The sequence below is a fragment of the Oncorhynchus mykiss genome, chromosome 1 (assembly GCF_057628025.1).
Source record: "Oncorhynchus mykiss isolate SJ-2025 chromosome 1, ASM5762802v1, whole genome shotgun sequence".
NCBI classification, from domain to species: Eukaryota; Metazoa; Chordata; class Actinopteri; order Salmoniformes; family Salmonidae; genus Oncorhynchus; species Oncorhynchus mykiss.
In genome coordinates, this window is record NC_143022.1 from 28890809 (window position 1) to 28914849 (window position 24041).

Below are 24041 nucleotides of genomic sequence, written 5' to 3' on the forward strand. Positions count from 1 at the left end.
ATTGCAGGCATTTAAGACCGCTAAGGGCTAAAAGAACAGATTGTCCCATATTGCAAGGATCACCACGATAAAAGTACACTGTCGGACAAATGAGTATGCTAGGTCTTCATCATTATGCCCCCTTCCTCCAAATTCTTGGGAGTCTGTCTCCAGTTGCTTAGCTGTTAGCTGAACCTGCGACTCCCACACGTGTCACGTGGCCAGTGTAAGGAACACGGTTAAAACGGTGTCGTGCCAGTTTTGCACATTTCTCCAAAAGTTAACTCCTTATTACAGAGCCTCCAAACCAAGTACGTCTGTATTCATTTAATGTGTTTTCTCTCAATGTTAAACCTCGTTTATGTTGGACCCAGGTTGGACCCCAGCTTTCCTACAGTCTGAGACTGCAGATTTCATACAGAAACCAGATGTTCCCGGGTTTGGCAGTGGCGCTATATAATTGCTTTGGTGACTTTAATCTGTCGTGGTAAGTATGATGACTGATGTGCAGGATACTTTGTACACATACTGTATACTGATTACAATACAAACGCGGTTATTCAATATAGGGCTCCCTGTGATATGCAAATATGCAACAGTCTGGCAATTACATGTAAATGTACATGTACATGTAAATGTAATGCGTCATGGTAGGATATATAAGGATATATAATATATGCAACACAGGACATGCTTTTCTATTTAGGAATCTTATGTACAGTTTAACATACGATCCGAAACGTCCCCCTCCTATTTGGGGCTACGTCCTATAAGAGGGAATGTCAATGTAGTCATTCTTCGAAATGTTTTGGAACATTTTATTTTAAAAACACCCCACTTCGATGGAGCACAGCTACAGAAGTGACTTTTTGTAGCAGGTTAGGAGAGCGTTTCATCTAACCCTAACCTTACCCAATTTCCTAACCTTAACCTAATTATCCTAAACTGCTACGTTATTTCTCCTAACCAGCTTCATAAATTCTCCCAACCTGCTACGAAAACGTCACGTCCGGTGGTAGCTGTATTGAAAGTGGCGTGTTTTTAGGGAATCACGTTTTTACATTGCTTCTTCTGAGGTGACGTTTGAATGCTAGACAACTGGGAGATGGTCTGGGTCCGTTTTCCCAAACGTATTTTAAGGCTAAATTAATCGTTAGAACTTTCGTAGGAACATCGTCAAATCCGTTTCCCAAAACCATCCATCAGTAAAGTTACTCTTGAAAACGCTCGTTATTTAACGACTGTCTCAGAACAGTCGTAAAACAGCTAAGTGTGTCGTCCGTTACATGTTTTTTTGTCCTTCCGCCTCACTTTATACACAGAATAAATCCAGATGTTTATTTGTCTTTCTGTGACTACCGAAAACTTTACAGAGACTGTGACTACAAATATAAGGTTTCCAATTTCTTTGCAATTGTTACTAAAAAGCGAAGGATACAAATATGATTAAATGAAAACCGCGGTGTCTATTCGAATACAGATTGGCTACGTATACCAATATGCTGTTTTTCAATTATATTAAAATAAATGTCATGTTTATTCAATTTAGTTTAATTTACCATTTGTACGTTACTGTCTGTAATTTTTGCCTCAATATATTTAATGATGTTGATTTTGATCTTGATTTGGTGCATTATTTTAGGGTGAGCATTAGAATAAGCTGCCGCAATATTTGTAGCCATAGGTGATATCTCTAGGAGCTGATTTGAAGGTAAGATTTGAAAGGGAGAATACTGATCTGAGAGCAGCGCTGCCTTTCTTGCGAGCGTATCAGAATCGACATATGCCTCAGACGCAATTAGTGAATGTTCTCTCTGCATGTTGTTTTGGTAAACACATGTTACAGCTTCGGCTGTTGTACAACATATGCATAATTAAAACACTCCTAAACCTAAATTCAATCGTAATCGGGAAACCGTAGGGGGCGTGTCTGCTATAGGAAGATTTATTCTTGCAAACATTCTTGCAAATAGTTCTGGGAATTTGGGGAAATTAGTTTGAACGATTGCAACTGCAGAGATCATTTATTAATAATAACTTAAATGAAAAACAGAAAATAAATTATACAATGTGAATAACTGTAAATATAAAAGTAAAATATAAAATTTACTTTTGTTCCTCTCCTTTTATGTTTAATACTCATGTGATTTATCTTCATATCAAGGAGCAGAGCCTGCTGATGAGATGGGATGGAATGAGTGTCATGGACTAAAGGGAAAACCCCTCACATACATACTGCAGGAGAAACATCAAGACTGCAGAGTGTTGGGTTACGGAGAATAAATCGTCAGGACCTCAGGGTCATAACTGTTCCCTGTCATTATGTTCACTCAATGAATGGAAACAATCCGGAAAACCTTTGCATGGATGATCAGTATTATGAAATCCTCCCAGGATGCTATGTGGCGCTTTCTGATCTCAGATCCTGAGGGAGAGGAAAATAAAGATCAATGGGAAAAGAGTGGTAAATAAAATCAGAGGGAAATAGGTTCAGTCAGACACAATGAGGAGAATTCATATAAAATATGTTCTGTGCACCCTGCTCATGCTGGGGCTACTCTGTCTGATGTTGTATGCCCATCAAGGCTTCACTTCCACCTGGGACACCTGGCAGTTAGAGCAGGGCTGTACAAGCTCCCGCGCTCTTTTAGGGCCCCCACCAGAGAGCCGTGTAACTAAACAGGTCCCTTCTACGCCCCCAGACAAGACAAAGTGCCAGTCTCCGCATCAATCCCATTCTAAGTCTCAGACATACCCCAAGTCCAAACTTCAGTCTAAATCCAAACCTCAGGCAAAGAACAAATCTAAGTCAAAGAAAGATGAGGGGACAAAGGCTGTTCCAGTTTTACCCACACGACCACCTTTTGACTTTGAGGGTTACCTGAGGGATAAGGACAACCGGGACTTCATACTGCTGATGGACCAGCTAGGGAAGTGCTCAGGCGAGCCCTACATGCTCATTGCTATCAAGTCAGTAGTGGCAGACTTTGAAAGGAGGCAGGTAGTGCGGCGCACCTGGGGAAGGGAGGGTGTTCTCCAGGATGGGCAGACAGTAAAGACTGTATTCCTCCTAGGGGTGCCCATGAACAAGACCGCCCTGCCTTTCTGGGACCGGCTCCTTGCCTACGAGAGCCACACCTTTGGGGACATTCTCCTCTGGGACTTTGATGACACATTTTTCAACTTGACACTTAAAGAGACCCACTTCCTCCAGTGGGTGAATGGCAGCTGCTCCAATGTCCAGTTCATCTTCAAAGGTGACGCAGATGTCTATGTGAATATTGAGAACATTCTGGAGATGGTGAAGGGTCAGAAGCCTGATAAGGACCTCTTTGTGGGTGATATAATCCACCATGCCCGCCCCATCCGCCGGCGCAGCAGCAAGTACTTTGTGCCTGAGTTTGTGTACGGCCAGACGATGTATCCGTCATATGCAGGAGGGGGAGGCTTTGTGATGTCCGGTCACACCGCCAGGCGTCTGAGTGGAGCGTGTCAGCAGGTAGAACTATTCCCTATCGACGATGTGTTCTTAGGCATGTGCTTACAGAGAATTGGAGTGAAACCGTCACACCATGAGGGTTTTCGTACGTTTGGCATTGTGCGCCCTTCTGCTGCTCCCCACCTCCAGGTGTTTGACCCTTGTTTCTACAGGGAGCTGATGGTGGTACACAGCCTGACAGTACCACAGATCTGGCTCATGTGGAACCTGCTGCATGACCCCCAACTGAGCTGTCACAGTAACCCGACCCCCACCCTGTGGCCCTTCAAGTGGAGGGGCAAGGTACTCAGGACAACAGGACAAAAGGACTCAGAGACTACAGTGGAACAGGACTATGATGTTACAGTGTTTGTAAAGCATTGAGGGGTTTGGTTTAAGTTGATCAGAGGGACTACACTGTGAAAGCCATTGGGATATGGAAGCTGTGATTGAATGTTTGCTAGTTATTTTGAGGTTTTTGCTTAAAAGTTTACAGCCATTGTAAATGTACCCCTTTTCTAAGAAAAAAATCATGTTATCTTTTTCATTAACATCCTGGATGTAAAACCAGTCTGTATACTGGTGGTAATGTTTAAAATATCCCTGCTCCATTTAGGTACAGTATGACTGAATCCATTTTTGTATTTTATTGCACAGAGCCTCAATAAGGTCAATATTGACTGAAGCATGTGCCAGGTTGATTTTGTGAAATTGAATGTACATTACAGTGTTGTCAATTATGAATCGCTGTGTGTGATAACACATCATATTACACCTTTATGTAGACTTGACCTTTATGTAGACTTGAAAGGGAAGTTAGGGGAGGCAAAGCTCAATGCATCAACTGTATAGGACACATCACTGCACTCTATACTCCTCTGTAAACTGGTAATCTCTGTACACCTGTCGCAAGACCCACTGGTTGATGCTTATTTATAAAACCCTCTTGGGCTTCACTCCCCCCTCCACATACAACACCCGTTCTGCCAGTCACATTCTGTTAAAGGTCCCCAAAGCAAATACATCCCTGGTTCGCTCCTCTTTTCAGTTCGCTGCAGCTAGCGACAGGAACGAGCTGCAACAAACACTCAAACTGGACAGTTTTATCTCAATCTCTTCATTCAAAGACTCGATCATGGACACCCTTACTGACAGTTGTGGCTGCTTTACGTGATGTATTGTTGTCTCTACCTTCTTGCACTTTGTGCTGTTGTCGGTGCCCAATAATGTTTGTACCATGTTGTTATGTTTTGTTGCTACCATGCTGTGTTGTCATGTGTTGCTGCCTTGCTATGTTGTTGTCTTAGGTCTCTATGTAGTGTTGTGTCTTTTGTCCTATATTTATATTGTATTTTTACATTTTTTAAATACCAGGCCCCCGTCCCCGCAGGAGGCCTTTTGGTAGGCCGTCATTGTAAATAAGAATTTGTTCTTAACTGACTTGCCTAGTTAAATAAAGGTTCAATCCAAAAATAACTGTAGCTGTGGTAGGAAGTCCCCAAGGGACGTCGTTATACAGTTCCACACTCTGGGGGAACTTTCCTAGAAATGTTCTAGCAGAGGTATGAACACAAAGAAACAGTTCACACCTTATGTGCACAGCACCTCTTTTTTTTTAGTTCATAATTAGACACTGAAGACGACAATCACCAAGCAACAAACCAAAGCTCAGAGTAAAGCCTGAACATGAGTGGGTGGGTGGTGTGCTATCATTTACAATACTTCTGATAATCAGAAATCATACATGGTGTTCCTTTTTAAACTTGTATGTTCAGCTATACCTCCAACTGTAGTCCAAATGCTTTCTTTACACGACATGCTGTTGATATGAAAATAGAAAGCAATCTGTTAACACTGAAATTGTTCCTGGTGGAAAAACTGCATGTACTGCTTTTTCTTGCTCTTAGTAAATAAATAAAACAATACTTTTTGTGTCATATTTATTACATCCATTTGTTCATATCCTTTTTGTACACACAGTAACAGGATTATTTTTAATTAACAGAATTCATAATGAGCAGTGTTATAAAATTATAAATGTTGAGTTTCAGTAGATTTAATGAGGAGCTCATCTAAATTTATCACAGCAATCTTGCATCGTTTCAGTCAGAAGCATTGTGCAAGCTTTAAGCAGACCGTTCTGATTCACCGCAGTAATGGTTATTGCTTTCTATGACATGCTTGATAATGTTGATCTATACATGTTCTTCATTGTACAGAAGTAAAGGTATCCAAAATATAAAACACCACATTCCAATGAATTTGATTCACAAGTTTAATTAAGGAGAATTCCCATTTCCAGAAATGGGTTAACTGTACTGAATCCACCAAAAATAATTACTTTGGGGGAGGACGATAACACACAATATAAAGGGAGACAATACATAGAATTAATACGAGTATTACACTAAACTGAAGTTGTCCATTTCTAATCTTAAGGACAACCATTCATTCATTCCAATGGAAAAATAGGATTACCTCAGAGGAAATAAAATAGCTAAAACCAACTGATGAAAATTAAGCATTCACTTGCTCCTGGCATTAAAAAAATATCTGATATGTCCACCTGAGATTGGGCAAGCACAGCCCAGCACACTAGCTACTCACTCTCAGCAGTAACATTCCAGAAACATCACTGCAACATTGGTGGTGTTGCATTTGTTTTCTCACTCAAAGCTGAGTGTGCATTGCATTTGAATTCCAACACAAGCAGTCTGTGTATCCATCTCAGGTCATGAAGGGCTGGCCAGTGGGTGCTCAAACTGATGTTATAACCATTGTCTTGCTGTGAGATGTTCAGAGTGATATACATGTTTCTGTGTCCTGCAACGATAACATAAGACCAGACAAAACAATGTATTGTGTACTGTGCAAATCTTCCAATCAGAATACCAGGGTGATATGTGATGAGGATGACAGCGATGCCCTTCATGACTGAGCTCAGGACCTCTACATCAAGGGCTCTATTCAATCCGTATCGAGAAAGTTGAGTTACAGAGTCATTGAAAATGAATTACCTTTACATTTATCGTGCTAGCTGTAACACTTCGGCGATACAGATTGAATAGTGACCCAAGTCTTTAATCTACTCTTTACTGTTATGTTTTCTGGAGCAAGAGGACAATGATGACTATGGGTGACAGTCACCCAACCATGTTAACTTTTCATGCTCAAGTCATACACAATGCAGTTCTATAGGCTAGTTTAATTTACAGAGAGAAGTCAAGACAGACTTGGTGGGAGATGAGGCACAACTTTAACAAGCCATTCTACCTTTTTCTTTTATTCAACTTGCACAAAGCAAGGTATACAATTAAAAACAACAGTACAGGGCTTTTTTTTTTCCCCCAACGCAACTCATGAAACAAGTCAATGTAACAGAATGAACAATGCCCATGTAATAAGCCTGCATCACACGCTGTAAAGCTGAGGCCTGGAGGGCTGGTCTGACAGGGGCTGACATGATGGCAGATAGATACACAAGATGGGAGGAGGACACACACTTATAAGCCTCAGTCACACCTCTGATCTAGCACCAGAACACGATCAACCCACTGTAACACTGATCACACACAGGGGTTCTAAACATCATAGACTGTACAGGGCTCCCTTCCCTATCCAACAGTAACCCCTCCTTGTCTCGGCTTCAGCCCATCTTCAGCATCTGTCTCTAGTACTAAGTGGTTAAAGCTGAACTAGAGAGATGAATGAACCCTCCAGGCCCAGGGATTAGGAGCACCACTGTTCTCTCCACTGGGGAGAGAGACATCAAACAGAATTCCTAAGTAATACAAGTGTCTGGTGTGTGCTCTGACCTTAAAACAATTCAGACCCACATTGTACCATTAGCTTAAAATGACAAAAAAAGAGCACACTATTTACAAATCTGTACAAAACACCAGAAGAGACTGCTGCTGCACATAGTCCCAAATCTACCTGCTACACATAGGGAGGCGTCTCAGGAGACTAAAAACTGAATGATAAAATATCTGCATTAAAAAGCACAAATAATAAAGATTATATACTCAAGAAGTACTTAGGAGAGATTAAGATCATGGGTCAGGGGCCTAGAATTTAACAAAATATTGTTTAGGAGGGAATGTCTGCTCTTCTTAGGAAAAGGTCAAATTTTGACAAACTAAAATGTCTGGATAACTTAAAACATGCTGAACCATCTTTGGCAAAACTTTTGGCAATTTAACACTTTTTTTAAAATACAAAATGATAGCAATGATGAAGTAAATCTGAGGGATTCATTTGGGTATCTCCTGTGAAGAGAGAGAGATGGAGGGAGAAAGAGAGAAATCATGAGATAGCATGGGGAGGAAGGCTGTAAAGACAGGGGTAGCAGTGGACAGTGGAGGGGATAGTGTACATGTGGAAGGAAAGGAAGTCAGTCATGGGATAGAGGAGCTGGAGCCTTTCCTCTGCCATCACTAATAGAAATAAAATGCACAATACTCCTCACTGGATAGGAAACAACAAGAAAGTAAATATGGTGTATCTTAGTGCAAATGTTCAAATGTTTCCATCGATCCTGGCAAATAAACACAAAACTAACTAACTACAAATGCAGGTAGTGATTTACGGCCTTGCAATAGGAGGTGGCTTATGCTGAGGACTTGTTCATGACATTAATGTATGAATGTGTGTGTGTGGTGTATGTGGACCAGTATATGTGTGTCTGTGTTTGATCATGTGCCAAGACAGTTCCCCCTCAAAGCATGCAGAGCACTAGGACCCTCCATGGGGAGGCCAGTTTGTGCTAGTCATCTTTTACCACTCTCCTTTTAAAAACAACAACTTCTCTATTCATGCATTTGTCTGTGTGCATGCATGTTTGTTTCTGTAACTGTCTGTGTATGTAATGGTGTACTTGTTATGCTAGTGCTGCAGATATGAGATGAGCCTGCATCCATATGCATGTGTATTAACAGGTAACGTGAACATATAGTGGAGAAAGGATTGAAATGATTTTGGTATCAGTTTCTGATATATGTGTGCATGTCAAGCATGTATTAAGTCATTTTAAAAACTGTAGCATGCACGCAGGTGCTCATTTGTGTATGCAGGTGAGCATGTGTTTGTGCATGCCGGCATACAAATGTGCACTGATGAAACACATCTAATGAGTGTTTTGATGAAACACATCTAATGAGTGTTTTGATGAAACACATCTAATGAGTGTTTTGATGATGAAGACCATTGGGACAGGGTAAGTCAGAGGTGGGAGGGGGGTGGGATGAAGACTGACGTAAGGCTCCTAGCAGGCCTCTGGATGAGGTGCCTGTCAGAGTGGGGCAGATGGGTCCAGAGGAGCTCCTCTCTGGTGTGAACATGGCAGTGGGTGAGAGATTGAGTGAGACAGAGTACACTGCTCTGATCAGCCTAGGGGTGCTGTGGCGTGGACTGGAGGAGGGGAGAGACAGCCCTCAGGCCAAGCCTGGGTTGGCAGTAGGATGCTGTTCAGTGGGCGCTGGCCTCGGCTCGGACCCGGCTGCTGGGTCTGGGGGCACCGTACAGAGTCACTGAAGCTATGTGGTTGTTCTGCATCACCTGGGACGACAAGTTTGCACAGTTAGGACACAGAGTTTACATACAGGCCTTTGTACTACTCAACCTAATGCCATCATCACTCACGACTCAGGAGACACACCAAGTTCTTACCTCAAAGATCATTCGCTGTAGTCCAAAACAGAACGTAGAGCCGAAGGGATTGGTATTATTTGCCGAGGATGACCTGTGAGACAGAAAAAATGAACACCTTTTTGGTAACTGCAGAGCCAGCAGTCAGTGAAAACACTTAATCGGAAAGTAGTCATGTATATTCTAACCCAGGCATCTCTTACCTGTGGAGCACGACAGGCTTCTCCATGGGGTGTCCAAGCAGCTCCTGAATCTGATCCCACTAAGGGAGACACAACCATAGTCAGTCAGGAGAACACAAACCTTCTCTGAAGTCACAGATACCTATAAAGTTAAAACATAGTTGCTTGTGTGGTGATTTTCACAACTCTTTATCAAAAATATACAGTATGTTGTAGGAAAAAATTCAGTTAGGCAAAGACTGAGCTGGTCAGGCATATCTGACCTTGCTGTAGGTAGTGAGAATGCAGTCCTCCCACTGAGCATCAGCAGCTTCTGAAAGACACAGACAAGATTACATGAGGAGACTTGACATAGGTCAGAGAGGAGACAGGCAGAGTACAAAATGAGCACCAAAAAAACTCAGGAAATACAATACAAAAGCTGATTAGAAACTCACCTTTCTTAATGACAAGTGGAATCTTGAAATCGCATCGATGATATCTAGTATTGAGAGATTTTACATGTTACTGAGTGGGGAGCCTTTCAGTCTTGTGACTACATTACTTCAACCACTAAAGAGTTAATAGCCTCTTATGGCTCTACTGCAAATCATTCATTCAAATGAATCATATGTCTGAACATTGCATATCTGAGCCAAGGGCCAATAAATTGCCAGTCTTAACTGAGGCAGAGAGACTTACATGTTGAAATTGTAATGACCAGGGAAGTTGGTATGAAGGACAAACTTCTTCACCAGGTGAGTGGTGGAATCAAAGAGTATGTCCTGGAACGACAGGAAGAGGGAACAATCAGAGGTCAGAACGGCACATTGAGCTTTAATGTCAACATAAAAAAGACAAGCCCTCTCTTTACACCCCCTCCCCCCCCCCATATAACACCAAGACCTACCACCCCCAGGGTGAAGTAGTTGAAGAAGTAGTCATTGCATTTGGACGGGACCTGCTTGTGAGGCGACGGAGAGTGGATCTTCATCTGAAACAGGAAACCAAAACATGAAGAGAGCTTGTTTATAAACAGAGAGCAGCAAGTCAAGTCTGAGAAAAGGGGGTCAGGGTAAAAGAGGGAGACAGGGAAGAGAGTTAAGGGCCATACCTTGTCCTCTGACTTGTAGAAGACCTTGTGTGGCGAGCCCAGAGCGCTCAGCACATCTTGACAGGAGTCTCCAAAGTAGATGTTCCTCTCCACAGCACGCACCTTAGCATCAGCCATCACCCCTGGCCCGCAGCCTGACAACAGGACACAAGTACACTCATTATCCAAGCTGAGTATGACCTGATGTTGCAAAACTGTTGGAGCACATAATTTCATTACGAATGCATATAATACATCAAACCAGAGACAACAAAAACAGCTGGTCAAAAGACACACCTCTAAACACTGGATGAGAGATTCCAAGGGACTTTCTTTCAGATGACTTACATATTTTGATAGCCCTCTTCCCATCTACTAAAGGGCGTAGAGTACAAGTACATAGTGTACATGGCTCCTCCTGTAGGTTATTTGTTTAGCTCAGCCTCTCCAGGGGAGGGGCCTGTCAGAGGTGATATCTGGTGATGAGATCAGCAGGGCTTTACATATGGACTGGAGAGAGCATGGAACGTGATGGAACTGAGGGACTTGCAGGAAAGCACTATTCTGTTGCTCCAGCAGGAGGCTCTATTACAGTCCTAACAACAGAGCTGAAGGAAGGAATTAATTAAAGGAAGGGAGAGAAGACTAGCCTGATCCAATTAGAATTGTGGATGGATTGAGCTACGGAAAAAGAACACCTACGTCCTCCAGTCCCGTCAGTGGCATGTGTTCAGAGAGCCTCAAAATGAATATCAATCCGAACAGAATTAGCTTCAATTACACAGTTCTGATGGTGTTGTACTCAAAGACATGAGTGGGTTGAGATGTCCCTTTGCTATGTACCTGCAGTGAGGATGCGAAGTCTCAGACCAAGTGGTCCCGCACCATTCTTCAGCACGTCCACACACTCTGCATACACGTTGCCAAGGAAACAGGCAAGGGGCATCACTGGAGCCCTGAGGAGCGACAGAGTGAGACACAGTCATGTTTTTTTCTGCAATCCAAGATCACACATGTCGCAATACTTTTAAACCTAACCATATTCAAAGGAGAAGATGGTGTTAGTTGAAGCATTTCCATTGGAGTAAACAAGCTCACCAAACACACAGTATCTTCCCCTTCACCATATACTCCACCTGCTTCCTCAATCTACCCATAAACTTGCCATGCTCATACATTATTCCAGGTGTGCTTGTGAATACATTATGTTCTTACTTGGTGTCCTGTAGGTTGTTCCCAGTATAGATGTACATCCGTTTCACTGTGGCCCCGTGCGGAATCTGCAGGGAGGCCAAGCCATGGGCAAAGTTAGGCTGTCAAAGCAAAACAACTGGGAGTAGATTGGCGTGTGCATTTCAACAGATAGAGACACAAGCACTCACATCAACAGCTTTATACTGCACTTCACAAATAAATACATACTAAGACATTTTTTGGCAGATTTATTTTGTATTTCCAGCATTATCAAATGCTTCAAAACCAAATACTCATGCATCATATTGGTGATGTAGCAATTAGTTTGTTAATTCCCATGGGGTCAAAATGAGACACAGGGGTTTTCATTATTTAACAAATAATCCAAGCCAAAAAGACTAGTACTTTATCTGGTTAACAAGGTCTATTAGGGGTTGTCAGCCAGGTAAAGTCAATTTGAAAAAATAGATGAGGGAAACTCTTAAGGGTACAACAAGAAGAGCAAGTTACAGAATACATTTGCAGTGTGGCAGATACTGTATGTCAAACAGGGTTTATAAGGCAATTATAAAGCCAGTCAGATAAAAACAGCATACTAGGGATAAATATAAGAGGAACAGGTAATAGTCTCACCTCATACTTGGGAGCTTCATTCCATGAGTCAAGCTGGAAGGAGAAGGAGAGTCCCCGAAAGTTCAAGTGGAACAGTTGCTCTGCAGCATTGTATACTGTGGAGTGAGGAAAACATGGTCAAACACAAGCATACTTTGCAGCATTCTACAGTACTATCAATAAGAAACCAAGTTGTATCTGCTGATTGGTGAGTGTCTTTCCCTTACCTCCAGGGTGTGTGGCACCAAAGGACTGGTCAATCTGCTCTATAGTGGGTGCTATAGCCTGAGTGTTGAAATGTACTCCACTGCAAGACAATGACACCATTTAGGCTTAGATACTATTGCAATATATTACCAAAAGTATGTGGACACCTGCTCATCGAACATCTCATTCCAAAATCATGGGCATTAATATGGAGTTGGTCACCAGTTTGCTGCTACAAAAGCCTCCACTCTTCTGGGAAGGCTTTCCCCTAAATATTGGAAAATTGCTGAAGGGACTTGCTTCCATTTTGCCACAAGAGCATTAGTGAGGTCGGCACTGATGTTGGGTGATTAGACCTGGCTCGAAGTTGGAGTTCCAATTCATCCCAAAGGTGTTCGATGGAGTTAAGGGCTCTGTGCAGGCCAGTCAAGTTCTTCCACACCGATCTCAACAAACCATTTCTGTATGGACCTCGCTTTGTGCACAGGGGCATTGTCATGCTGAAACAGGAAAGGGCCTTCCCCAAACTGTTGCCACAAAGTTGGAAGCACAGAATTGTCACTGTATGCTGTAGCATTCAGATTTCCCTTCACTGGAAGTAAGTGGCCTAGCCCGAACCAGGTAGGGCAGGTAGCGTTCTTCTGGCATCCGCCAAATACAGATTAATCTGTCGGACTCCCAGTTGGTGAAGCGTGATTCATCACGCCAAATAACGCGTTTCCACTGCTCCAAAGTCCAATGGCAGCGAGTTTTACACCACTCCAGCCGACGCTTAGCATTGTGATCTGAGGCTTGCGTGCTTCAGGAGGCAGTTTGGAACTCGATAGTGAGTGTTGCAACCGTGGACCGACGATTTTTATGCACTAAGCGCTTCAGCACTCGGCGGTCCCACTCTGTGAGCTTGTGTGGCCTACCACTTCGCAGCTGAGCTGTTCCATTCTACTGCCAAAGTGTTTCGATGGAGATTGCAGGGCTCTGTGCTAGATTTTATATACCTGTCAGCAACGGGTGTGGCTGAAATAGCAGAGTCCACTCATTTGAAGTGCCACTAATTTGAAGGGGTGTCCACATACATTTGTATATATAGTGTATATGTAGTAGCACAAAGTCCCACATCCAACATAAGATGAACAATGTGCAAAACAAACTATTCTCACTAAGTAAAATAAACAGTTCCAGTCTGACGAATTCCCACCTTGCTCACATATACATTTGTTAATACTCACACAGCTATTCACACTAGGAACAGATGATCACTCACCAGTATTTCAATTTCACTTTGCTCAAGTCGTATACTTCAATCACCTAAACATTACAGCAACAAGAGACATGATTAGTGTTCAACATACAGTATTTACTGAATGAAGTCTAAAGTCACGAGAGCACCCCTCCCTCACCTTCAGTCTCTGGTTACAGGCATCAAACAGCAGTTTAATTCCATCCTGAGTCAAGTTGAGTATGAGGTCATGACTGAGTGGCATCTAGAAACACAGAAAGATAACATGTACAGTCAATCAAAAATCTGTCACATTAATCTGACAGCCCACACCCTACATCATATCAAAGAGCAGTCATCTCATCTCTTACTTGTTCACTGTAGAGAACCTGGACATTCTTGATGATGCGGCAGTGTTTCTGTAAAATGGAAATGGCCTGGGCCAATGGCATCCCTGTGACAAAAAGATGGAGAAGATTAGAGATAGATTTAGTCCGCATTTACAAATTACAAACACATATGTCAAATAACGGACAGGGAAAACATTTAGAGTGTGTGGTCGGATGAAGAAATACCAAATAACCTTTTATCTTCTGAGTCGCTTACCTAATGCGAATTCCCATTGCTCATGTCCTAAAGATCTTTCAGGAACAACTTCCAGATCCAGCATTGGCAAGTAGGGAGAAGGATTTTCAAGGAGGTTCTGTGCCTGTGCCAGAACTGGACCGTTGTTTAATATTAGACTGCCTGATCCTTCTCTTCTTAAATCACTCCTTTTCAATTGCACGGTTTCTACACAACATGAAGCTATTAACACAATAAAATAATACTTAATTCATAGGCATACACAATACGGGTTTACATAAAACACCCTGAAATATATTAACAGTGGGACAAATGACACCTTCTCAGAGGCCAAGACACTCCAACACTTAGTTACGACACATTGCTGTTACCATACTTTTGGACCAGCGATCCCTGCTGACAACGTTGGCATTCAGGAATTGCGCAACAAACTTGCTAAATTGCACACAAAGCTAACTGAGAATTACAGGTTGGTGGATGACATATAACTCTACCAACAGGTCGCAGTTGAGCTAACTACCACAACTAGCTAGCTAGCTAGTCTGAAATCTTTCCACACTCGTCACTATCTAAACAGCTCTGTTGTCTCGCTTCTGATTAGACAACTCAGGAGCTTGACAACAATTATCGGCGACTTGTAGCTATGCTAGCTAGCTCTCCTGTATAGTTATTGTTATCAAAATCCACGCACAATTATAAATAAATATAAAACGATGTTCAAAAAGAAGAAACCAAATACTGCAATTCTGTCTGACAAAACAAAAACAAAGAACGTCTCAAACCCGTTGACTGACGTTACGTTGCTGTTTTCTTTCTTCCCGAGGATTCAACAGCAATCTAGCTAGCTATGAATTGAAATTGTAACAGTGAGTCACTTAGCTAATTTTCATAACATCACTAATAATTAAATGTCCATCGAATTCCTTTTTTCGTTTGTTGTGTCTTTATCGTGAATTGAAGAGAAAGGAATATAAACACTTCACAAACAACGGCAACTTCCAACAAAACACCACCACTATCAGCTGATTATTCAACTTCCTGTGTGTCGTGAAGAAACAGCCACTTCCTGGTCAGCTGACCAACATATTTCTTCAAAATATGTTTTTCTCGCTTATCATGTTTAAATTATAGGCTATAATATCTATGTGAACATGTCTATGTTTGCACATTTCTATAATTAGTGCAATTAACACGAATCATTTCTCATCAAACTGTATGCTAATCAAAAACGTGTCTATGGCCAGGCTATATACATTGTGCAATTTAAGTACTACTCATTAATATTCAGATACAGTATAAAACTAAACTATTCGACTTAAATGCTTATTATGCTGACTTCAATGAGCATACAGGTGTAGCCTATTCATGGTGCACTGGTATCATGTTTGCTGGTAGTTCATGGTTGTAAGATTGCCTGTTATGAGTGTCTGACTCGGGTGATGAGTTCTGTTTACCATCTCACGTGTTTACAAACTTCAGAGTCTTGTGACTGAACAATGCCATACTTGAAAGATTATCTGAGTTCAAGTTCGGAGCACACATCGACCTGGCTAGACCTGAGACTAGCAACTTGTTGAGCATAGTAATTATTCATATGACAAAATAACCTCAAAGAGAGGCAGACAGCCTTTAAATTATAGACAGTCATAAAGTCAGTAATAAATGAGTGTTTCTGGCAATGGTGATTCTTAAAAAATGCACAAGACCTAGTCAAACGTTTGTTACAAGTTTATTATGAAACACATCAAATTCAACACTTCAGATTTAAATTGCCCCTTAACAAAAACAAGCTAAACAAGCTAAACCATAAAACAGAAAGAAAGAAAACTAAATTATTCAGTAAAATCTTAAAAGGTAGGCCATTAAACACAGAAATACACAGTTCTTCATAGCATAACCTGAACACAACAAAGGTCAACCTGTATCAATAACTTAAAACAAATAAGAAAATAAACCTTTTTTTTTTTAAGTGAGCAAACTAGGAAAAAGTCTCTGGTGTGTAACTTGCCTTAATGCCAGCATTAAGTGAAGGGTGAAGCTCAGACAGGGCTACAGCTAACTGGGACTCAGGGGAGTAGGCCTACACATGAAGGGAAAGATGAATTATATTGGAAATCAAGGCTGGGATTTGTCATAACTGCAGTGTTGTTTGGACATTTCTGACCTCATGCAAACATATCGTACTATCTAACCAACATTTCAATCAAATAAAGGTTCACAAAATCGAGAAGTAATAAATACCCAATATTTCTATTTGTTTTTGGTTGTAGCTGGAGGTAGGCCAGTTAGTTTCTGAGTGTCCAATACATTTTGTAATTCTATTCAAGAGCACTGATATTTTAATCGGGTACCCTATACACTGGAGTAGATATCAAACAAACCATTTGAAATAGAGCTCTCAGATAATGGTGAAATACTGTACACATTGCATAAACATCACTGTGGAAGGTAGCATATACCTGTTCGTTCCTGCTACCTACATTGGTATGCTAACTTAAGGTGACACACCGTGCTTCAACACCTGCATTGCTTGCTGTTTGGGGTTTTAGGCTGGGTTTCTGTACAGCACTTTGAGATATCAGATGATCTAAGAAGGGCTTTATAAATACATTTGATTTGATTTGATTTACTAAAGCAACAGGCTAAGACCATACACATTGTTTTAATGAGCTAGAAATGCAAAAGAACTGCATCATTAGTGGGATGTAAAACATTATGCAAGTATGTGATATGAAAGTATTTAGGATAAAAACCTAAGAACATAATCCAAGGAAATACAATCACATGCAGTATGAAATTAGAACTTGATTCCCCAGCAAAGTGTGACAAACTCCTGCCTCTCCCACTGTCCACCTAAACCCCATTACTTCTGACCTGCACATCCACATCTTACAACTTGATGTCTACCATTCATCCCTTTACAAAACATAGGCTACTTCCTCCACCTTTCCTCTTTATTCAAATTAAAGCAAATGAACTTTGAATAAAATACTGAGCTGATACATTACAAATGACTGGTGGACAACCACCAGTACATTACTGTTGCTAGACTTGACCTTAACTTTCTCCTTTCATTTCAAATATTGAGCCTCAGACTGTACAATCCATCACTGTTCAAACTGAATAACATACACACCTGTATTCCTGTGATTTATCTGACTTATTTCATCTCCTCACTGACTCTTTACATATTTCATCCCAATATTTCATGACTGGTTGAAACAGAGTTGGATTGCAAGCCTTCTATCTCTTATAAAGATTTAGCTCTCTCTTATCTCCAGTACAAACAACTTGGTAACACTTTATTTGGGTAGTCCCAAGTAGATGGTTCGTAGATGTTCAATAACTGTCAACAACATTTCAACTAACTATCCACTAACCCCAACCCTAGCCCTAACCTTAACGCTAACCCTTATTTTAAATTCTAAACCTAAACCAAACTTTAACCATAACTTTAGCGAGCAGTTGCTTATCATCAGATAGCTTGTTGAACGTATGACCATCTGTATATCATCTATACGGGACTATCCAAATAAAGTGTGACCGACAACTTTATTTGAACAAACCGTTACAACTATTCCGCTAGGGGAAGAGAAGGAAACACTGACAACAGCTAAATAATTGATCAAACTCAAGGATATTCAGATAACCTGAAACATACGAAACAAAACTGTTGGGTATGTTAGTGAGACAATGTTGCTGTGCCTTTGCATCATTTTCTGGGAGAAATGTACTGCTTAGACGTTATAAACCCTGATCTGGATGAAACGTGAAATAAAGAGAATAATAAAAATAAAAAAAACAATGCAGAGGAGAAAGTCTATTTGCCTCAATTTATAGAGAGCGAGCTCAGCACTGACCTCATTGTGTGCTCTGTGCTGCGAGTCCCATGTTCAAAGACTGGTACAATAACATTAAAGAGGAGACAGGAAGACAGAAAGTGCCTCTTTGTAAAAGTCACTTTTCTAGAACACAACTTCTATATTCTACTAACATCCCATACGAAAGCAGAAAGACTGACAAATACAGTATGTATATAGAGAAAAGAAATACAAAAAGTAAACATCATGACTTTCAAACGAAACATGAATAAAATAATAACAAATACAATTTCATTAAAATAGTGCTATAATAGGATAAGAGATAGCTTTTTGGCAATCGTTTACAGTCCTTTATTAATACAAAATAAATAGGTGATTGAATAGTAACTATTTGTACTTAATGGTAGGCCTACTTCCAAACTACCTGATGGAAGTTGATAATAAATAGTCATCAAAACTTGAAAAACAAAAACTAATGTATGCTCAGTGCTCCTCAGGTGCTCCTTGAAAACAACATTTCTGGGAAATAATAAGGGAGATGGAAACAGACATTTGGATTCATTAGAAATACAGTATATAAATTTAGAAAATAAGTTATTATTTAAGAACAAATATGTTCCATTTAATAATCACCCAGTCATTTCCTATTTATAAAGCATTGTAAATGAAAGTGCCTCCGAAATATTTTGCATAGGGGAACAAAAGAAAACATAGATAGGCGCTCCATGCATACAGAAGGCAATGTGGGGACTAAACTGAATGTATCACATAGTGCAAAACCCCGCAGAAGACAACGAGGTTTGGGTCGATCCCCTTAACCCACACTTTAAAACTAAAAGGAATCCCACCCCACCCCACCCCCAAATCCCCAGCAATGTGGACTTTGGTCTCTCCAGTTAACAGCTTGATGTCAGGGTGTGAGACTGGCATAGTACGATGGACAGATCACCCTGACCCACTCCCTGTGTCTCGCTGGCCTCTAGCGCATCTTGTGATCATCAGCGTTGTTACCCATGTTGGTGCCAGGGCTGAGGTCCTGCTGTCGCCTGGGCTGTGTCGGGGGGGGGGGGGAACAGATTTAATACAGCCAAAAATACCATAATGAGTGTGTGTGTGTGTAATGTGTTGAAAGTGGCCTCAGATGGGGCATCAATGAGTGCAGTACATTCAGCAGAGGGCACCAGAGAGTTTCCAGCTGAGGCTAAGGGGGGGAGTCATCAACATTACACGCTTTAAAAATAAAAAATGACTTTGCTGCCTGTCACAGATACATATGTTTATGCGTCTACTTCTAAATCTCTCCCAACATAGATATATGTAAGACAGACAGACAGGCGGACAGACAGAGGGAGAAAGCAGACGCTGGTACAAGTCTCTGAGCTGAAATGGCATGTAGTCGTCATCCAAATGACTCACCATAATAGCTTCTTTTAAACCTGGTCTGGTTTAGTCTACTACTCTAATCCTAAATGAGACACTAACGCTCATCCATTCTTACTCTTCAGAATCATTAACGGAAATAATGTCTTCAAAACAATTAATAATATATATTATACCGTAGTTATTTATTACTGCAATATTGTCAATTTAGGAAATTTTATGAACTGGCTGATCACAGTGTTACTAGGTTGTTGGAGAGTGATTTTGAAAACAACCACACGCATACACATGTGCGCTGCTCCCTTAGTTAAAAAAGGAAGGAAAATACATTTTTTAAGTGTCCTTGAGTCAGAGGAAGGAACGTCTATGTAAAGGTTCCCCCTTTCAGCAAAAACAGAATGGGGCTCCAGGCTGATAAAAAAATGTACTATTTATTCTTCATCCATCTCATCTTCCTCAATCATCTAGATGGCCATCACTGTCCTGTCCTGTCCTGTATCGCTCCTACACACATGCACAGACACCAAGACAAACACAAAACCTGAACAAAGAACATGAACAAAACACGCAAAGGCCACACAACATGGGAATCACCCATATATGCTTACCATAGCCACACAACATGGGAATCACCCATATATGCTTACCTTAGCCACACAACATGGGAATCACCCATATATGCTTACCTTAGCCACACAACATGGGAATCACCCATATATGCTTACCTTAGCCACACAACATGGGAATCACCCATATATGCTTACCTTAGCCACACATACCCAAAGCTGACACTGACAACCTTGCTAGAAAAGAGCTGTGATTCTGGAACTAAATGACAGGTTTCTAAACCCTTTAGAGGCCTCCTAGCTCCCACTTTATGGCATACTGTCATTGTGCTGCTGGCCTTTATTGAGTTATGGTGGACTGAGTACAGGATCACAAGTTCAGACCACAGAAATATAATGGTTGAATGTCCTCTAGAGCCAGGCGCCCACATCACAGAAAAACAGGGTCCTGTGCTGTCCAAATGCAAATATTATCTTTTATCTAAAATAAAACCAACAATATCAGCTTCCTCCCTCCTTGAGAGGACTCCAGAGCAGGGGGATTCAACAATTAGAGAATTTGCTAAATGCTACAGTCCAATCAGAAAATTCTGAATCAGAGCAATTCAGGAGACGACTTTCTGCTATTTCAACATAACTTGGATGGAAAAAAACGTGAAGAAAATGATTATGGGGTTTCATTTTTCCACCACAGTCAGTATTTGAGAATGAAAGGCATGGAAAGGGTTTAGTTGGAAGATGTGTCATACATTGACTACATGCACACCTTCCACACAATCCTGTTTGAGACTATCTCCTCCAGGCTTCATGTCAGAGACGTCCATTTTCCTTTTTCTTTGACCAATAATACCTCCATGGCTTATTGATTTTCAGAAGAAAGGAGTCCATTCTTCCTGAGGGAGCTTGAGGATATGTTACTGAGGGAGGAAATACTAGACGTGAACATGAAAGCACTCCTTCAGATGCTCTCCCCCTCCCTCCCTCTCTCCCTCTCTCTCCCTCTCTTCAGAATCATGTGCTGCCAAGCTGTGGCAGATATGTCCCAGCAGGCCTTGCAGCGGACTCCTCCGGCAGCAGGGTGAGGGTGGGTGGTGTGTGTGTGAGGAGGTCTGTTCTCCATTAGGCACTGGGGGGAGAGTGTGTGTGGGGGTCTGTCTTCCAGCTTATACCCTGGTAGGATTTCCTGGCCTACACACATCATACTATCATAAAATCAGAAAATGCATTTAAAAAAATCCAGAAACCATATTCATATGACTGACCATGAGATTTTGGGGAATGAGAGAGAAGGAACCCACATTATCACTAAGCATTCATTACACAGTGTGTTAACTCAACAAATACTGTTGACATGTAACTTTCTTTCTCTCTCTCTCTCTTCACTCATTCACATGCAGGCACTAAAACAGGCAGACTCAGATACTTTAAATTGTTCAAATACATGCACATGCTCTCGTGTTGATTCACAAACACACAGACACCTCACTACGCACACAAACACACTCACACATCCAACACACACATACCACACACAGGGTTTAGTGCATGACAGAGTGATATTGAAAAGCAAAGAAGACAGACCCTAGTCCTTGAATGCCATCAGTCCCAGATTTTTGATGCCACAGGGTCCTAAAAAAACACAATTTGGTTTTCATCTTAGAGGGGATGCATTTAGGATCAATCTGAGAACAAATGAATACGTTTCTTTGTGTTCTTATTATGAATAGACTCTTCATGCACTAAACCTACTGTAGATACCATAACAAATACTTTTGAATAAAATACACACACACACACCCGATAACTCAGACAAATACACAATAAGTTCAAGATTTGTGTTAGAGAGTTAAATATCTTAAACAAACCGGGTTGTTCACACAACTGTCATGGTAATTTACAGCTACCTTAGGGGAAACCTACAAAGGTTCTCATGGTAACAATCTCTCAGCACACAGGGGACACAAACAATCACAACCTTCCAACATCACAATTTTTCGTTAGCACTAATCATGTGACCTCGGGGACATTCAGAATCTGTCAAACCACCAGCCCACCCCATCCCCAGTCTGTCCAATCTCTCTCACCTCCAGGTCCTCTCTGTGCGAGCGGTCCCTGTCCTCAAAGTCCCGGGTCCTCCTACGTGCATCCTCAAAGGCTGCCTGCGCCAGGGCATCCTCATGCTGAACACACACAGAGGGGGAGAGACACATAGTTTGTTTGGACCAGTAAGTGTATATGTAGGGGCAGGGGCACAACATGTTAAGTTTAGTTCTAGTTAAGCAATTTAAAAGTAGTCCGTCTAGAGGTGTACTGTATGTAAATGTGTGTATATATAGTAGATAATTGTTATATCTAGTTGTGTGTATTGTGTTGGTGGTGCTTGGGGACCAGGGGTGTGATAAATGATGTGCTACAGTACCTGTGCTCTCTCCTCATCGAACTCCAGACATCCCATCCCATCCAGGCGCAGCATGTCTATCCAGCCCTTCCAGATCACACACACTCCATTCAGGATCATAGGGGCCTTCAGGTACACCTGCAGACAGACCACACAGACACAACAACGCTCATCTAGGAAAACATATACTACCAAATGAATGCACAGATCTGGGTACATTATTCAACACAGTCGTTGTGGCTCACTTTTAACCACTCAGATAAAAGTAGTAAGGTTTTCTCAAATAACAAAATAGAGGAAGGGGTCACTCAGTTCACTAGAGACACTGTCTCTGTCTTCTCCCATTCCGTCTAAGACTTAGGGGAGGGGTAAGAGGGATGGGAGGGGTGCTGATTGGAATGAAAGAGAAAACCTCACTTGCGTCAGAGTGGAGCTCGTACAATAGGGGGTTTGAATTGTAAAACACATGCAACCCATTCTGAGCAAACAGAAAGAAAGGCCTATTGAAGATCCTCTCGAATCTAAACAAGGAAATGGTTCTCTAGTCCCACGTACAGGCATACATACACTAACATTCCACTTTTTCTCTCTTCCTGTCTCACCTCGGGCCCAGCCAAGGCCCAGGATAGCTCACTGAGATGTTTTCTTCCTGCCATGTTGCTGTTTATTTACCAAGGCTGCTGTAGGATGGAGAGAGACAGAGAGACAGCAAACCAAGGCTCTCCTATGAGAGATCAGAAAATCCTGACTTTATTTATACAAATTAGTGTGTGTGCCATTAATGCCCTATCGCTAAGTATGTTTATATCCATATGAGACATGAGAGAAAGAGAGAGAGAAAGAGAGAGAGAGACAGCAAGAGAGAGGGGGAGAGAGCATGTACAGGACTCCATGGCTGTGTGAGACACACAGAGAGAGAGAGAGAGAGAGAGAGAGAGAGAGAGAGAGAGAGAGAGAGAGAGAGAGAGTGAATGAGAGAGAGAGACAGAGAGACAGAGAGAGAGAGAGAGAGAGAGAGAGAGAGAGAGAGCGAGTGAGTGAGTGAGTGAGAGAGAGACAGAGAGACAGAGAGAGAGAGAGAGAGGGGAGAGAGAGAGAGTGAGTGAGTGAGAGAGACAGAGAAACAGAGCGAGAGAGAGAGAGAGAGAGAGAGAGAGAGAGAGAGAGAGGGGAGAGAGCATGTACAGGACTCCATCGCAGTATGAGACAGAGAAAGGGGTAGAGTATATGGTTGTTTGTTTGGCTCAGGGCCATAGAAATAGCACATCCCTGAGGCTTTGGAATTCAGTTCCAGACAAAAGCGTGCAGTCTGTCAATCTGTGGGTGATGTTTATTTCTGTAGCTGGGAGTATAGGGAAGGAGGAAGAGACAGGGGACGGGGCTTTGGCTATAAACACGCATACCCTTTTTCAGACACATACACACACGTAAACCTAATCACTCTGAAACCCAAACACCAATCCTAGCCATAAACACACACACTTACAAACATACTGTCTGAGAGGCCAAATACTGTCTGCACAATGAACAACTTATTGATTTCACAGAACAGCCCAGTTCCCAGTTGTAAGGTGAGTCAGCACCTAGAACCATATCCTCTCTCCCCTTTCATTCTTCCAACTCTCTGTCAACTCTCTGAACACCACTCTGACATCTATCCCGACTCTCTGTCATCACACCACTCTGACATCTATCCCGACTCTCT

At 41.7% G+C, this 24041-nt stretch overlaps 3 protein-coding genes across 7 annotated transcripts in view; 1 reads left to right on the forward strand and 2 right to left on the reverse strand.

Moving 5' to 3' along the window:
* The first annotated feature begins 185 nt into the window (after positions 1–185).
* On the forward strand, positions 186–5405 carry LOC110520258 (UDP-GlcNAc:betaGal beta-1,3-N-acetylglucosaminyltransferase 9-like). The gene is made up of 2 exons (XM_021597442.3): positions 186–466; positions 2144–5405. Exon 2 carries the CDS (start codon positions 2483–2485, stop codon positions 3839–3841), a length of 1359 nt encoding a protein of 452 aa, XP_021453117.2. The 5' UTR covers positions 186–466; positions 2144–2482; the 3' UTR covers positions 3842–5405.
* On the reverse strand, positions 5384–15271 carry LOC110520267 (phagosome assembly factor 1). Of its 2 annotated transcripts, none has more exons than XM_021597454.3 (16): positions 14193–15271; positions 13958–14040; positions 13768–13851; positions 13632–13675; positions 12391–12470; positions 12185–12279; positions 11573–11670; positions 11201–11313; positions 10379–10512; positions 10175–10258; positions 9967–10049; positions 9723–9766; positions 9549–9598; positions 9307–9365; positions 9125–9197; positions 5384–9013 (listed from the first exon to the last, which is right to left on the reverse strand). In XM_021597454.3, exons 1-16 carry the CDS (start codon positions 14254–14256, stop codon positions 8924–8926), a joined length of 1278 nt encoding a protein of 425 aa, XP_021453129.2. In that variant the 5' UTR covers positions 14257–15271; the 3' UTR covers positions 5384–8923. The 2 variants fall into 2 exon arrangements, with proteins under 2 accessions (XP_021453129.2, XP_036830782.1); XM_036974887.2 differs by having other exon boundaries at positions 11573–11637; positions 14193–15243.
* Positions 15272–15884: 613 nt separating this feature from the next.
* The window catches only part of LOC110520275 (core-binding factor subunit beta), a 34517-nt gene continuing 26360 nt past the window's right edge, over positions 15885–24041 (reverse strand). For 2 of the 4 annotated variants that reach the window (XM_090220579.1, XM_021597481.3), the window contains exons 5-8: positions 22358–22474; positions 22023–22118; positions 21520–21567; positions 15885–19043 (exon numbers count right to left, since the gene is read on the reverse strand). In XM_090220579.1, coding sequence (XP_090076705.1) covers positions 21538–21567; positions 22023–22118; positions 22358–22474 — 243 coding nt within the window. In that variant the 3' untranslated portion in view covers positions 15885–19043; positions 21520–21537. The remainder of the gene's footprint in view (positions 19044–21519; positions 21568–22022; positions 22119–22357; positions 22475–24041) is intronic. The other 2 variants (XM_021597473.3, XM_021597466.3) reach the window with 1 other exon arrangement.